Source organism: Lissotriton helveticus, chromosome 4_1 (assembly GCF_964261635.1).
Source record: "Lissotriton helveticus chromosome 4_1, aLisHel1.1, whole genome shotgun sequence".
NCBI lineage: Eukaryota > Metazoa > Chordata > Amphibia > Caudata > Salamandridae > Lissotriton > Lissotriton helveticus.
In genome coordinates, this window is record NC_136063.1 from 797,082,429 (window position 1) to 797,098,475 (window position 16,047).

The window sequence follows — 16,047 nt, forward strand, 5'->3', positions numbered from 1 at the left end:
CCTTCAATTTTTATTTATATTACACGCAATGCCACAATTATGCAAGTTACATTTTTTTTATTCTATGAACGTGTTGTACATGACACTCTTTTTAATCTGCATCATTGCCATTACGCATAGTTGATACGCTGCATGACTAAATCAGAACAACACTTCCCAGCTTCCGGTAGTGTTGCGGTCGCGTCGTCAATAGGCACCAGAACCTGGCTGTAGTGCTCAATTATTCCATTAAAGGGCATACAAATAGGACTGCCTTCCCTGTCGCATTACCTCCGTCCATGGCTCAGTGAAGCCTGGGGTACTGACGGATAGGTAAGTCGCTTGCTTTGCACGCTCTCTTTACATACTCAGTGTCTGCTTTGAGGCTGATTTTACTTCGAGTCAGTCTTTGAATACTCGTATTTTACTTCAGTCTCTCCGCGCTGGCATTGTTTTTCTTGACTGAAGCGAATTTTAACTTCAGTATACCACTGCATTAAGCGTTCTAGCAACACTACTCTTTGTGTTCCTGGCCACCTGTTAGCTTGACCGCTGCTTAGATGCACACTCTCTTTACATACTCAATGTCTGCTTTGAGGCTCATTGTACATTGAGTTAACCTTTGAATACTCGTACTTAACCTCTGCTTGCCCGTGCTGGCCATGTGTTTTTCATGATTCAAGTGAACTTCAGTATCCCACTGCATTAAGCATGTTAACAACACTATTCTTTGTGTTTTTGGTCACCTGTTACCTTGACCTCTGCTTAGGTGCTTTGCCTCTCTGTACTTAATATTGTCATCACAGCCTTTATACTTTGTCTACGGCGTCCTTACATTCAGATTGATTTGTCATAAACGCTGGGGATTTACAACCAGACCTCTATATTTATATAAGCCTGGTGTCTGTATTGTTTCCACTAGAGCGGTGCCTCACTTCCTGAGCGGTGGCCAGGTGAGGTGAGGTTTTTTACCCGCACACTACGGGTAAGTTGCACCATTTTACAAATTGTTACATATGAACTGTGTTAAGGGAAATTGAGTATTTATTACTAGCTCCTGGTTAATTTGTACACTGTTATATCAGTATCTTAACACGTTGATTGTGTTTCTTGTGTTTCTCTCACACAGGTTAAATCACGTACTTTGCAATGAAACAAGTGGTGCGATACGTTTTAGCTTTACATTTTTTTCTTTGACACTTCACGTATGTATTATACATTGTTTTGTTATACACACAACGCAGTAGCTTTTACTTTTAGGTCCTGAGGAAGGCTAGACACTCGTTGGGTCATGAATCGCTAAAACATGTAGAGCGACCCTCCATACTAGACAGTAGCAGTCTATTTGTTCCAGAACTGCCTTAGCACTGTTTTTAACCCTGACACTAAAGGATATATAATAAAAAGATTTTTCCTCTTAGTAGCCAGTTTTAAACTCACTTTTTTCACCTTTTTCCACTGCGCCAATCACATAATACACCACAGCTCATCACCTTTTGGATTTTAGTATATCCTAGGAGATCCTTAAAACATCCATGTGCTCCGCCCTCACAGTGAGGGGGTTGTAGCCCTTTGCTGCACTAGGGGTTACAGCCGGGAGGAGATCCCAGATAATGAATCATGTCACCTCTGTTGAGTGATGGGACTCCGTTCCCTAGTTAGGGTGCCCACATGAGGGCTTTATTTAGGCGTGTTTAGATACTGGTGATCGGTGTAGGATGCCGTTGGGCACCAAGTAACACTGTAGATCGCTAGACAATTTAGTGTGTTCCATAGTCTTTCAGGAAAGTGTCTTAGTATGTCTTTAAAATATTTCCCGTGGACCCTCCCACTCCGGGTTTTTGCATTCTCAAGGTTGTAGTATAGCCTTGAATTCTTCTGTTTCATGTTTACTCAAGCCTGAGGTTATGCTTTCTTGAGATTTTCTCATTGGTGTTCCGTTGAAATATTTTTGCCTGATATGGGTCTTGGCCCTTAGGTCAATGAAGATTCTTTATAATTCTTTCATCAGTCTGAAATAAATGGAATGGACTTGACAAATAGTACATGTTTCTGTCCACTGGTATCCAAGTATACCTTATGCCATACAACACACTTACCTGTCCCAATCTGGTCTGGTACTGGGTTTGTCTCTGCAAAGTTGAGGCCTGGTGTTTTGAGGCAGCAGTTTGGTTTGGGGCTAGACCTGGTTATTGGTAGGATACTGCAAAAAAACTGGCTATCTTTGTGCTAGTGAAAAATTACTAACCAGCTGACCTAAACATACCATGAGTGTGGAGTAAAAATGGTTTAGGATTACCTGTGCAGCTGTCACTCCTACATGTTCAAAGTTTGTGAGATTATAAATGCATGCTTAAAATGTTCTATAGATTGTTTAATTATAAAACCTCATGGAGTTTATTATTGATATTGCACATTGGAGTATGGATTGCTTGACCATGGAAAACTCATTTTGCTGTCCATTTTGGTCTAAACTAATCCAGTGTATTTTCTCTTGATAGGAAGGAATGGTACGTTGTGATACAGCTGTGGGAACACCAGACTACATCTCCCCTGAGGTGCTAAAATCACAAGGTGGGGATGGTTACTATGGACGGGAATGTGACTGGTGGTCTGTTGGAGTTTTCTTATATGAAATGCTTGTAGGTGAGTAATTGAAAGTGTTCATCATGTAGCTGTGTTTAAATTGTATTTTTAATGTTTGCTCTTTTCTATTCATCTTTTTGAGAAATATCCTTCAGAGAAGCTTGATTAAAAAAAGCTTTTGTATTAAAAATAGGAATTACACTATACTTGAACTGGTCTGAAAACCTGTGTAGCCCAGCCACCTGCTTTCCATTCCTATGATTCCACCTTATTTGTTTGCCACAGAGAACTTCACTTCAACCCAGTTACCTGTGACTGAAAGTGTTTTGGCTGTAGGTTACGCTTTGTTGGTGGGGGGTGGGGTGAGTGGATATCTTGCATGAGGCCTGGAGGTATTACATTTAACTTGAAGCTCGTAATTATGGATGTTTCAGAGTGTGTGAGTGTGTGAGAGATAGTTGAAGTGGTGCTTGCAGGAACTTACCAAATATATGTTGATAGCTATATATGAGATGAGTATTGATAGTGCAGAGCTGTAAACCCACATTGGTCTTCACACAGTTGTGGGACAGGAGTTGGAGCCCTCAAATAATTTTCTGATCCATCCTGTGGGTCTTACTTTCTGGTACTTATACTTTTATACTGCCTGTGATCTATTTGATATGAACATTTAATGTCCGAGTGTTTTAAAAATTAAAAATAAAAACCAGAATCTATACATATTTTTATAGATCTAAAAGCACTCTTAGATTCAGTGCCACAAGCATTATTATGGCAAAAACCTGCTGGATGGGGGTATTCCCCAAAAGTTGCTGCTGAATGCTGTAATACTCTTGTGTACTAATACTTGGGTTCAGGTCAAATTTGGTGATTGTTTTACTTTGTATACAAAAATTAAAACGTGTAATGGCCTTAAACAAGGCTGTGTACTTGCCCCCTGTCTTTTTTATCTTTTTTATGTCAGACCTGTTGCAGCTTTTCGAGTATGTCAATGCTCATCCCCCAAAACTTGCTGATGTGCCTCTTAGCTATTTACAATAAGCTGATGATACAATCTTGCTGAGTCAAAGTCCAATAGTTTTACAAAAACTAATTAATGCATTCAATGATTATATTTTAGTTAATGGTCTGAAGTTGAATGTTAAAAAACTAAAATCATGAGAATTGGCCCAGTGAAGTTTAAGACAAGATCATGGAAAGCTAGAGGTGGGCCAATTGAAGTGATGAGCATCTTATTTGATAAAGTCTAATTTAAAAGCCATTATGAAGTTCTGAGGGCAAAAGCATCATCTTTAATTTATGTTTTAAAATCTTTACATAAATCATTGAGGTGTCAATCGTATGAACATCTTAAAGTTTTGAGAGCCAAGCTACAGCCAACAATTGTATATGTCTCGCCTATTTCAAGGAGGATAGATGCTGTATTATTGGGTTTACTAGTAATCAATGGCTGTAAATCAGTTTTTGGAATCCCCAGGTCAATTGGCCAAGCTGAAATTCGTTTGAAGTTTGGTCTCCAAAGACATTCCATGGTGGCGCAAGGGTCATTTTTAGGTCTCGCACCTGGTGACGCATCCCAAAGTGCTGTCGCCAGCGAGACCTATTGTCGCTGACTTGGCTCTCAAGGGAGACAGGAGATGGGCACACGCAGGCCGGACTGGAAATGTGAACGCGCCGTGCCGTGCGCATCTCCTTTCCCCCTTCCGTCCTCACAAGCCTCCTCTAATTTTGTTCTCTATGCGCACGCGTGTTAAACCCATAACCGGTCAGTAGCTTGATCCTGTCTTTGCTAGAGTTTTAAATCTGTAACCTGGGGTGGGCGGAGGATCAGAGACAAACTATTAAATGTTCGCCTAACTGCGGCCACTACACATGCACTTGTTCAATATGCTTAAGGCTTTCCTCTGAGGCACACATGAGGCTGAGTTAGCCAACTTAATTTGTATCCCTTCTGGACACTGGGTTTGGGAAGGTGACTTGGAGATCGTTTGGTACAGGATCATGGTGACGATCCTGGTCCTATCATTTTATGGGATTTAGCCCACTTCATTCCTAGACTGGCACTCTTGGAGGAGGGAACCATTTTGAGTGTTGCAGGCAACCTGCAACCCTTTCTAGCGGATTCCCTTAGAACAAGAAGACTGAGTCCAGGGAAAATACCTCCAGGATACACTGCTATATAGATTATTCAAATATCTGAGAAAGGGGAAAAGACTACTGTCGTAATCTGGAAGTATCTGCTTAGTTCTTGTTAGACCTGGCACCTTGGCGTGAGTTTCCCTTCCACTTTTTGCTGTTGTGCCTCAGATGTTTTTGCTGGTGTCCGCTGCTCAGGGCACTGCGCCACGGCCAACCCGTGCCGCAGTGCAAGTGCTCCCTACTGTAAAGTGTACCTGTGATTGATGTCCATGATTGGTTCATTGGCTTTACTGTTAGTCCCCAGTAAAGTGCACCAGGAGTGCCAGGGCTTGTAAATACCAGTGCTGCTAGTGGGCCTGCAGCGCTGATTGCGCCACCCACAGAAGCAGCCTTTAAAATGTGTCTAGGGTCTGCCATTGCAGAACCTACTGTGGAAAATTAGTGCGTTTTGGTGAACATTATCTGCGCCATCTTGCCTCTTCCCTGATGCCACACTTTTGTCGTGCGCGCCCGCCATTTTAAGATGCCCCGATCAGAACAAACCCTTTTGCATGCCGCTGGCCCCTGACATAGCCCTTCGCCTTCACTAAGCCTGCACGCTATCCACCCCCTGCTTGCACCTGCCTTGAGTCATAAACCCCTCTTCGGCGCTGCTCTGCCCCAGGCCCTCATCCTGTTCCCAGCGCGACACCTCCCTGCTTCCCTTTCATGATCTCCGGCCCTTAGATGCAAACCCCCTTCTTCCCCGTGTGCCCGTTTTGTCCTCCCCGTTCCCAAGCCGACACCCAGCTCTGCCGATACCATCCTTGCCCCTCCCCGTACAATAGAAAGCTTCCCCCATCAAAGAATCCCCGGGTTGATCAAAGCCCCCACCCCATGAGATCCGATCAAACTCCCCACATTCCGTGAATCGGCGGATTATCCAGCTGCGCGATGCTCATCACCTGTTGTGACTAGGGTGGGGACTTCAACTGTAAATGTGTGTGGGAACGGGCCCAAAGGGGAGTTCCGAGAATGTCTTTTCCATACATCAAAGCTTTAAACATGTATGTGTAATCTGCAATAAAGTCATAAATGTGGGTATAAGAGGCCAGGCCTCAGAAATACAGTTAGAGCACCTCAGAACGATACCTTCTGTCCGTTTCGTTGTGTTCTCCTCCGGAGAGAATAAAAAAACCTTGTTTCCTGCTTTCCAGTCTCCAGCGCCTGCCTCTTCATTGATTTAAATAACTAGGGGGTCACAGAGGCAATACCGCCGGGCAAATATCGATTGTCCCCGACCCGATTGAACTTTTTACAATTGGCGTCCCAAGCGTGGGGCCCATCAGCGACTCGTGGATCCAGTGGGAGAGGTCCCGACGACAGAGTGAACGACTGCAACGATCGGGAGAGCTCTTGCCCAATAGACCCTCGTCTGGCAGCCGATCATCCGAACTTCACTAGTTCCGAACAGACCTCTCTCGAGTGATCTACGGTCCTGACTGGGAACCATCAGGAGTGCTGTGAGAAATACGAAAAAAAGAGGACGATCGGGCGCTGGATTCGGAAGAAGAGAAACTGTCCACATGGTCCGGGTAAGGTCGTGTTGCCACGACAAGTTGCGAAAGAATTTGTTTTGATTGCTTGATTGTTCAAAAATACTAGTATTGCTTTTGTTTATTTTTATTTAGAGATTCACTGTCTGCAAACGGAGAAAACAACAGGCTCCCTCTCCCTTTGCAAGCAGTGGAGGATAAGTAGGGTAGCAGCCGTGCTTGTTCTTTTTCTCCCCCACTCAATAATTGCTTGAAACTGAACTGTTGTTCACAAAAATATTGTTTCCTGGAGATTCCCTGTCTGCAAGTAGGGAAGAGACCACCCTTTTTGCAGATAGTGAAAAGGGTAGGTGACGCAGATCTTTGCGGACCTACTCATTCTCCCCATTGTTATTTATTGGTCGTTTGGTTTTATATTTTTTTTGATCCATGAGGTATTCACTACCTGCAAACAACGTAGAATAGAAATATTCTGTCTAGTCTTTGCACCTAGTGATAAGATAGGCAGTGCTGACTCTTTAGTCCCTCGTTACGAGCCGTCATGTCTGTCTTCTCCCCATTGATGAATAGCCTGTTTAGCCCGGACCGGGTGCTAGAGGTGGACCATATAGCTCCACTAGAAGGCACCCCTAATAAGGACATGTTCATAAACTATGGGTTAGTCACCATAGCTTATAATAAATTATGGCACAGGTATACCGAAGATAGCCAAGACAAACAGTGGCCACTGGCAGGATCCTTTGACCTTGATAAAATAGAAACGTTAGAAATAGCCCTTCGAAATAATAAAACAACGCCAATTATGCTCGACAGTCTCGGTATGTGGCGCAGAGAGGCTACGAAACGACAGAGAAAAGACGAGGACAAACCAAGTAGAGAAATATACCGACAGGACAACCCCAGGGCACCACTACCCACAACTTATCCCCCGACACTACGCAAAGGACGACCAGACTTAGGGTCAGACCAATGCGCTTTTTGTAGGTATGTCGGACACTGGAAAGCCCAATGCCCGACTCTACTGAGCGTGAGTAAAGGCAAAGGGCCGACAAGAACGACAGACCGACAGTACGAGAAAAGGCGCGAGACAGAGAAGAACCCGACTTACATAGACAGATCAGACAGAACTACCACGTTTGATTATGCCCGATGGCACAGATTTCGCCAGGAAAATCTCAGCGGCATGATCAAGTTCTCCTAGGTCGGGCAATGTCAAGACGGGAACCCAGCCTCGTTTAAAATTCACAGACGGAAAGAGATAATTATGACCAATAACTGTTTTTATATTTGTCTTGGGTCTTTGTATGTCGTACTTGTACTGTCCCCCGTCTGAGTTTGTGTGTATGTAATGTACAAATCTGCGTCATCCCTCTACACGTGTTTCCGTGTTACTCGACCTCTGTTAGCAGAAACCTAGCATCAAAACAACCTGAAAAGAAAGAAATGGTAAAGCAACATCCGTAGACCATTAATAAACTTGAACTTTTAATTTAACACAACAAACAAGGAATAATAACGATAAACTGTAGAAAATGAAAGTCAAACAGAACATTCGCCCCCCCCCATTCTGGAACCTTCCAAAGTAGGGCAGGGTTACGGCTACGCCCAACCAACGGCAACCCATATAAGGCGAGCCCCGCCGCCAACTCTTGGTCAGGAAATCTTAACGTATGGGGGAGCCGGAGGAGAGGCAGGAGCCCGCAGCCTGGGCATTTGCAGGTAGTCCCGCCACATGTCTCCTTGGCCGGCCGCAACGGGCCTGGAAAGACTAAGGTAGTCCCGCCACATGTCCAAGAGGAGAACGAGGCACCTCTTCCTTTTCTCTTCCGTCACAGCCGCAGCAGTCCTGGACGGCGGGATGTCCTGCACGTACCTCCACAACAATTTGTCCAAGTTGGGCTGGGAGGGAGAGGCGACGCGGACGAGCCTCTCCCACCTCCACCGGTAGGAGGTTTCCCAGCCCCCAGCCCGACGCCGAACATCCCCAGTCAGGCGATGGTGCCCATACTTCCACAGCACCGAACACACCATGGTGGTACCCCAGTACTTGCGCAGCACCGAACGTACAATGGTGGCACCCCAGTATTTGCGCAGCACCGAACGTACAATGGTGGCGCTTGGGGAACACCGGATGTGGAGAGGCCTTCATGCGGGGCGATGAAAAGGAGCGGCATGGAGTGCACCGGGAGAAGGAGACGATGTGAACGAGTCTCCCTCGCCCCCCCAGGTGGGGGCATCACAGCTGCACCCCAGCTGAACGTCCCGCTCTCACAAAACAGGGACCTCTTCCTTTCACTCCGAAGGGTCTCTTCCATTCTTGCAAACTCGACGAGAGTGGCCCCTGTAGGGCCTCAAAATGGCGTCTGGATCCGCTGGAAGGCGGGCCCCGGCCACTAGAGTAACTTTGGCCAGCCATACAACTCGAACATTTGTCCCATGGAGCACGAGCCCCCATCTCCGACAGCATCTCCGCAGCCTTGAAGATCATACAAAGGTCCCCGGCGGAACCTTCGGCCTTCGCAGGTTTCCGGTAAGGGACGGCTGCCTTGATCGCCAACGAAACAAACATGACATTGCCACACCTTCTGTTAGCGTGAATTCTAGAACTGCCGAAAAGGACTCTGGTCCAAACTGCCAGTAATGGAAACATTTCCCCCTGATGCTGCTTCCGGACTGTGCCAGCCCCGCCCAAAATGGCGCTGGTATCAATCGGAACTTACGAACACCTCGTGGTGTTCCTTCGCACTAATATAAACTTGATGTTCTGAGATTTTATATGATCCTTTGTACACTTGGCTAGAAAAGACGAAGAGAACTCACCCGACGAATAGTGTGAAAAGATCCCCGTTACAAATGTTGATTACGAATGTACAATGTATTATATTTTTATAACTGATGTAAACCTTATTTACGACGCACACGTACGGTATGCATATAGGAAATCTGATTACCACTGTTATGATTATGCTTCTAAATTATGAAAATATATGCCCCCGAACCCCCAGCCAATTAATAGACGTTTTAGTCTCTTACAAATGAATGAGTAAAACTTTCCGATGTTTTTATTGTTGCAAACGACACCCCCCACTGTACGCACTTTAGCCATTGCCACGACCGACCAAATACGACCACACCCTCCTAATCCATATGCTGAAATGAATTTGCAAAATAAAGTCTTTGAAACTATGGACGGGTATTGCATGCTTTATTTTAAAACAATATGGGATGGGTAGGAAAGTTCTTTTTCTGTGCACCCTACTCTGCTCTCTCTTTAAGGTTAAAAGAAGATGGTTGCCCAGCCCTGGAGGACGGATCGGATCGACAACACGACACTCCGCCTTAAAAGTACGCGACTGACTCATGAACTCTCGCGTAGAGGAAGACCGTGACTTCCAAGGATGGGTAAAACGAATGGTGTAAATGAGGGAATGTAAAAGGAGGGTGAAATGAAATAATGTAAATATTGTAAGGTACAACGTTCCAAAGTAGCAGGGACCCAAGAACCGAAGAACTTTAGAACGCCACGGCGTTGAAAGAGGTTTAAGGATCCCGATAGTGAGATATATCCTTTGACTAGATACCTCGCACTAGGCACCTCTGGTTTCCTTTTTATGTTTCCCCGCACACGCCCTACATGAACACACTACCCCCCCTCGACTCCGGAAACCATATCCCCGGGGACCCTGCCCCAAGGAGGAAAGACGAGTAAGAGGTAAGTAAAGGACTTATGAATCCATGTATTTGAATGCGCGCGAATGCTGTCTCCCCCACCCCACCCCCTCTTTTCCTCCCTCTGCAGGTTACATCAGAAATTACAGCCGAGGCGTGGCGAAGATCTGAAGCCTTGCCATGTCTAATACGCGAAGCGGACTAGCGCCGCAGGGTGGTGTCTAAGCACGCCTGCAAACTACTCACGTATCGAACAAACCCGAAAAATTAGCACAACCTGATAAAAAGTGATCACCCTTAAACCAGACCGGATGAATGAACCCATGTCACGTATGATGCGAAACTATGAGGGAATGTGTGTGTGTGACTGAGGCGTTGACCCAACTGGTCAAAGGACCGAGAATGCGAGAAAGTGCGACAAAATGGTACCTCCTTTTTTCTTCTTTCCTTTTCTCAAAGCACGTCCCCTCTACCCTGTCTAATGCTCAAACTGCATGATTACAAGATTCTAACGCGGACTCGTGAATACTCTTTACTGTGTAATGCACTAAATAGCCTTTCTTGAATGCACTGCCGCCCTCTCTGTTGCACGTGTACTATTTAGCCTGCCGTTGCACTCTCTCTTTCTCTCTCTCCTCTCTCTCTCTCTCTCTCTCTCTCTCTCTCTCTCTCTCTCTCTCCCTCTCTCTCTCTCTCTCTCTCTCTCTCTCTCTCTCTCTCTCACTCTCTCTCTCTCTCTCTCTCTCTCTCTCTCTATTTTTGCACTACCACTCTTCCGAGTGGTTAGCCCCGAAATTGGCAGATTGCCACCCCTAGCACATCACCTAATTGGCTTCAAATACCGTCAGTATTTGCACAAACGCTTGTCTTTAATACAATCACCCTGAGGCCGCGTCATTACCTCTCCTTTTCTGCTAGAAGTCAATGAACCCAGGTTGGGCCGTAAGGGAAAGGACAGGTAAGACGACAGAGGTTCCCTAATCTGGCCCGAAATAAGGGAACTACATGTCAACGGCTCCTATAGTATAAAACAAGGACCTCAGAATACGCGACCCTCCCCGAATTGTCGCAATACCCAAACCGGAAAAGTGACCACCCCCGTTACCTCCCCTGTCTATGTCCCTGGTTGTTTCCCATAAAACCCCTGTCCTTCCTAGTTAAGTAACCGGGCTGTAAAAGGTTACGTAGGACCCAGAATGATGTTTTACAAGGTTAACAGACTAGACCAAGGTAAAGAAATCATCAAAATGAACCCCGCAGTAGTTGACAAACAGGATGCACCGATAGAAAGGAAATGTTTAGCCATGTTCGTCTCTCAGCAAAATACCTGTGTAGTACCATGTTGACGACTCACTGTACCCTTTTGTAAATGTGAAACTCTAGAGAACGGCATATCTTTGCCAGATTTGTCTCCCGAAGGTGGGTTACCATCAGATGAACTGTCATGCCTGTAATAAATGATTATGAAGGAAAGTCATAGTAAATCCAACAGGTCCGCCACCGGTCATTCATATGCCAGTTGCGAACATTAAATATAACGGACATTTTCATTCTTTGCCTGGAGCTGGGAGAGAAATAGACTTTTTGATTATCTTCATCTGCAAATTTTCTAAAGACTGTCTTTTCAAACTTGTTTAAGGGTACTGCTGTTGGAGGAGAGAAGGACCGGATGTGGGAGCACGAGGCCTGACTACAGACTAAGGAACACCTGCGACATTAGCCAAGGCGAGACCACGACTGAAAGGAGCTGCAGGACGAGGCACTGTTTTCGACAGCATGAAAAGAAAGGGTCGACCTGATGCCCCTGCTCGACGTCCAGTGCCTTTCGACAAGTCCCCGCTCTCTGAATTCCGTCGCACGCCCGGCCATTTGAAGTCTCTCGTTCCCCTAGTTTGTTCCCAATTTGGCCTTGCTCCATCCCCCTTTTTCCTCTGACCTACCCTATGGACTGTTTTGAACGCTCTTCTTCCATCGGAACTTTCTGACAATCACCTCAAAGGACACAGGGCGAAAAGGACCTTTCCGACCAGAAACGCGAGGACAGGGTCGTGCCCTGCAACGCAGAACTTAGAACAGAGCTGGACTCGTAGCTCCACCGCCGGTGCTCAACAGCGCCAACGAAAGACCACAAAGAACAATGAGAACTCGTAAACTTCGAACATTTGACATCCTCAACCACCGTCTTGCTACGCCTCATTTCTCTCCCAGCCGCCATTGTATTGATCCTGCTCCAATCCGAATCCGAAATATGTAATAACCTGCCAGTTCACGTTATGATATGTACTTGCTGCTCTCGCTGCAGAACCGTTTTTTGTATTGCATTCCTATGACTTTCCTGCTGAACAAGTTTATCAAAGTTTATCAAATAGGTGCACCTCCTAAAAACTAGAAACCTCAAGATGTATTGTTTACAACTCTTTTTCATCTAGGGTTCCTACCGTTTTCTTTCTCATGCTCACCACAGTAGATCCGAATAGAAAATGAACCAGCAAGATGTCTTGAATATGTTAAAGGGAGGACTGTGGAAAATTAGTGCGTTTTGGTGAACATTATCTGCGCCATCTTGCCTCTTCCCTGATGCCACACTTTTGTCGTGCGCGCCCGCCATTTTAAGATGCCCCGATCAGAACAAACCCTTTTGCATGCCGCTGGCCCCTGACATAGCCCTTCGCCTTCACTAAGCCTGCACGCTATCCACCCCCTGCTTGCACCTGCCTTGAGTCATAAACCCCTCTTCGGCGCTGCTCTGCCCCAGGCCCTCATCCTGTTCCCAGCGCGACACCTCCCTGCTTCCCTTTCATGATCTCCGGCCCTTAGATGCAAACCCCCTTCTTCCCCGTGTGCCCGTTTTGTCCTCCCCGTTCCCAAGCCGACACCCAGCTCTGCCGATACCATCCTTGCCCCTCCCCGTACAATAGAAAGCTTCCCCCATCAAAGAATCCCCGGGTTGATCAAAGCCCCCACCCCATGAGATCCGATCAAACTCCCCACATTCCGTGAATCGGCGGATTATCCAGCTGCGCGATGCTCATCACCTGTTGTGACTAGGGTGGGGACTTCAACTGTAAATGTGTGTGGGAACGGGCCCAAAGGGGAGTTCCGAGAATGTCTTTTCCATACATCAAAGCTTTAAACATGTATGTGTAATCTGCAATAAAGTCATAAATGTGGGTATAAGAGGCCAGGCCTCAGAAATACAGTTAGAGCACCTCAGAACGATACCTTCTGTCCGTTTCGTTGTGTTCTCCTCCGGAGAGAATAAAAAAACCTTGTTTCCTGCTTTCCAGTCTCCAGCGCCTGCCTCTTCATTGATTTAAATAACTAGGGGGTCACAGAGGCAATACCGCCGGGCAAATATCGATTGTCCCCGACCCGATTGAACTTTTTACAATCCGACCCGATTGAACTTTTTACACTGCGTGCAGTCTGGTACTGTCATGCTGGCTGGGCAAGTGCACACACTTGCCAGCCCCTAAACCTTCCCTTAACTTCATATTAGTCACCCCTATGGTAGGCCTGAGGGCAGGGTGCATTGTAAGTGTAAGGTAGGACATGCTCTGATGTGTGTGGCATGTCCTAATAGTGAATTACTGCCAATTTCGTTTTTCACTATTGTAAGGCTACCTGTTCCCTTTAGGCCAGATGGGCTGCTGAAATTATTACACTCTATAATCCCAGCAGGCTCAGGGAACATGGTAGAAATTAATGTTTAGTATGCCTGAACTCAGAATAATAAAATACTTCTTTTAGTAAAGTTTATTTTAATATCCTGTGTTTGCAAATGCTACTTTTAGAAAGTTAGCCTTTGCTTGCCTAACCATTTCAGCCCGCCTCTGCTTGGATGTGTATCTGACTGTCTGGGTTGTGTGAGTGACAGGGCTGGGGGATGACAGCTGGTGAATGGGAGGATTACATGGGGTAAGAAGAAAGAATGCACCGGGTTTTGTGCTGGTTATCTATACGAGAGAGAAAAAATACTAGAAACTAATGACCCACTCACACTATGATCATATTGATATATTATATTATTTTATTTCTTATTTTATCTTCTTTTTTTTTTTTGTAGAGTATTTTTCTTATCTTTTAAATTATTACATACAAAAAAACACAAACAAACAATACATGTGATATAATATGTGAACATCATGCTAAATAGTCCATTTAATTTATAAAGTACAGAAGTGCATTCCCATTTCAACGCGTTTCGGCGTGAGCCTTCTTCAGGAAGTCTGTATTCATGCACAAATTGAATCAACTTGTTGTCTGTAGATGGTATGGCGAACTGAGATCTATAGTTCCGTGAACTGACAAGGATCACCAAAGTTATAGTGCGTGTCGCTTTATATTTACTGATAGAAGGACTGTATTAGTTCAAAAGATGAGGCAACCTCTCTTGCAACGCAGTGAGCATAGAGACACAAAGTAGCGTCCTTTCGAATTTACTTAGTAAACATATGTATTCCGAGTTAATTTAGTGTTTTGATGAGCATAAGGATGACTGAAAATCGTCAATAATGTTCTCTACTCCATTTAGAAACAGATAGCTCGGTGCAACGAACGGGCGTCCTGCTGCAGGTCCTCGTACCAATGGGAGGATTACACCTTAGTGGGGGGGTAGGAGTTTCCCTGGACTATGCATCAGGCTGTGCTCTGCCACCACAATGCTGGCTCCGCCCCCCTGGGGAGCGACTGATGACTCAGCCTGCACCTGGCCCAGGAAGGGCGAAACCTGTCAACAAAGTACTCCTGGCTGCCCCTGTCTACACAATGCTGGCTCCATCCCCCCTGGGGAGCGGCTGATGTGCCTGCCCTCACACTGAAAGCAGAAGCCCGAAGTACCCCCAACAAGTGCTCAGAGGCTGAGAGCAGTTATGCAAAGGCCCCCCTGGCCTGTAAGAACAAAAGAAACTGTGTATAAAAGTAGGAGCCCTGCTCCTTGTAAATCAGAATCCTGTTTTACCACGAAGGACCTCTACCCGACTAGAAGGAGAAGAGACGCTGGGAGGACTGGCCTGCTGCTTGCCTTGCTGAGAAAGGAGAGGAGAAGACTTGCTGAGAAAAGACTTTGCTTCTTTGTGCTTTAAACATTCTCCAAGGGCTTGATTGAGCTTGCCCCCTGATCTGCACCCCAGGACTAGTGGGTCCTTGGTGCTTTTGCTGGTCTTGACATTCGAGCTGTGTGTGCTTCACTGCTGGAGCCAGACTGCGCCCCTCTTCGCCCCCTCCTAGGGCTGTGGCACTCGGGAGCTTGCCAGCCTTTGCCCTGTGAGAGCCTCGCTCCGACCGGAGTCGCTCTCTGCCCCCAGGCTTGGCTTCCTGCTCCTCTGCCCCTTGCCTGCTACTGGAGAGCGCTGAGACGCTCTCCCCCCTCCCGCCGGAATTTCCTCTGTGGATTGTGATCCACGCCGGGTCGACAGCTGCACAGTCCTTGCCCTGTGACCCCGCTTCTCAATTTCCGAGGTTTGTCAGGCCGCGCCGCCCCCGCTGAGGAGACCCCCGCACCGTCGTGCCAAGGGTCGCGGGCCGCGCCTGCCTGACTGTACACGCCTGCTGGCGTCAAGATCCGAGAGTGCCCCCCACATCGGAGTCGCACGAGCCTGTGCCGACTCTCCCCTAAAGAAGAGAAGTGTTCATCTAAATCATCATCGGGCTCGGGGCCCGCAACGCCTTCTTTCCCCGTCCTCCAGCTGTTGTTCGACTGAGAGCCGAGCCGAGAAGCCTCCGTGTGCCCAGAGCCCCCACGGGTGAGTAAGAGCTGAGTGCTCCGTCAGTACCCCCCGTCAGGGACTCTGAGCTTCCTCTTACCTGCCGCGCTGCTCCCAGAGCCCTCCCGCACCGCTGGGCTGGCCCGCATTGACTCTGTCCTCGAGCCGAGAGGAAGAGCCGGGGCCGGCACAGGCGTGCACACGCCCGATGCGTGAGCCGCGGTAGGGGCTGAGTCAGTTTCCCCGTTGAAGGCAGGAGAGGCGCTGCAAGGCACGCCGAAGGCCCGGGGAGGGTCCCAAAGCCCCAGAACAGAGAGAGACTATCCTTTGAAAGGGGATAACACGGAGAGAACACTTAAAGAACTATTTCCTGAAGTAAAGCAATCAAACTATTTTTGAACAAGCAAACAACCATTGAAAGCTACAACTGAGAA

The 16,047-nt window shown here is 46.8% G+C and overlaps 1 protein-coding gene across 1 annotated transcript in view; it reads left to right on the forward strand.

The window, feature by feature from the left end:
* The window catches only part of ROCK1 (Rho associated coiled-coil containing protein kinase 1), a 2,099,493-nt gene that overhangs the window by 458,453 nt on the left and 1,624,993 nt on the right, over positions 1 to 16,047 (forward strand). The window contains exon 7 of the mRNA XM_078687444.1: positions 2,481 to 2,625. Within this exon, the coding sequence (XP_078543570.1) occupies positions 2,481 to 2,625 (145 nt within the window). The remainder of the gene's footprint in view (positions 1 to 2,480; positions 2,626 to 16,047) is intronic.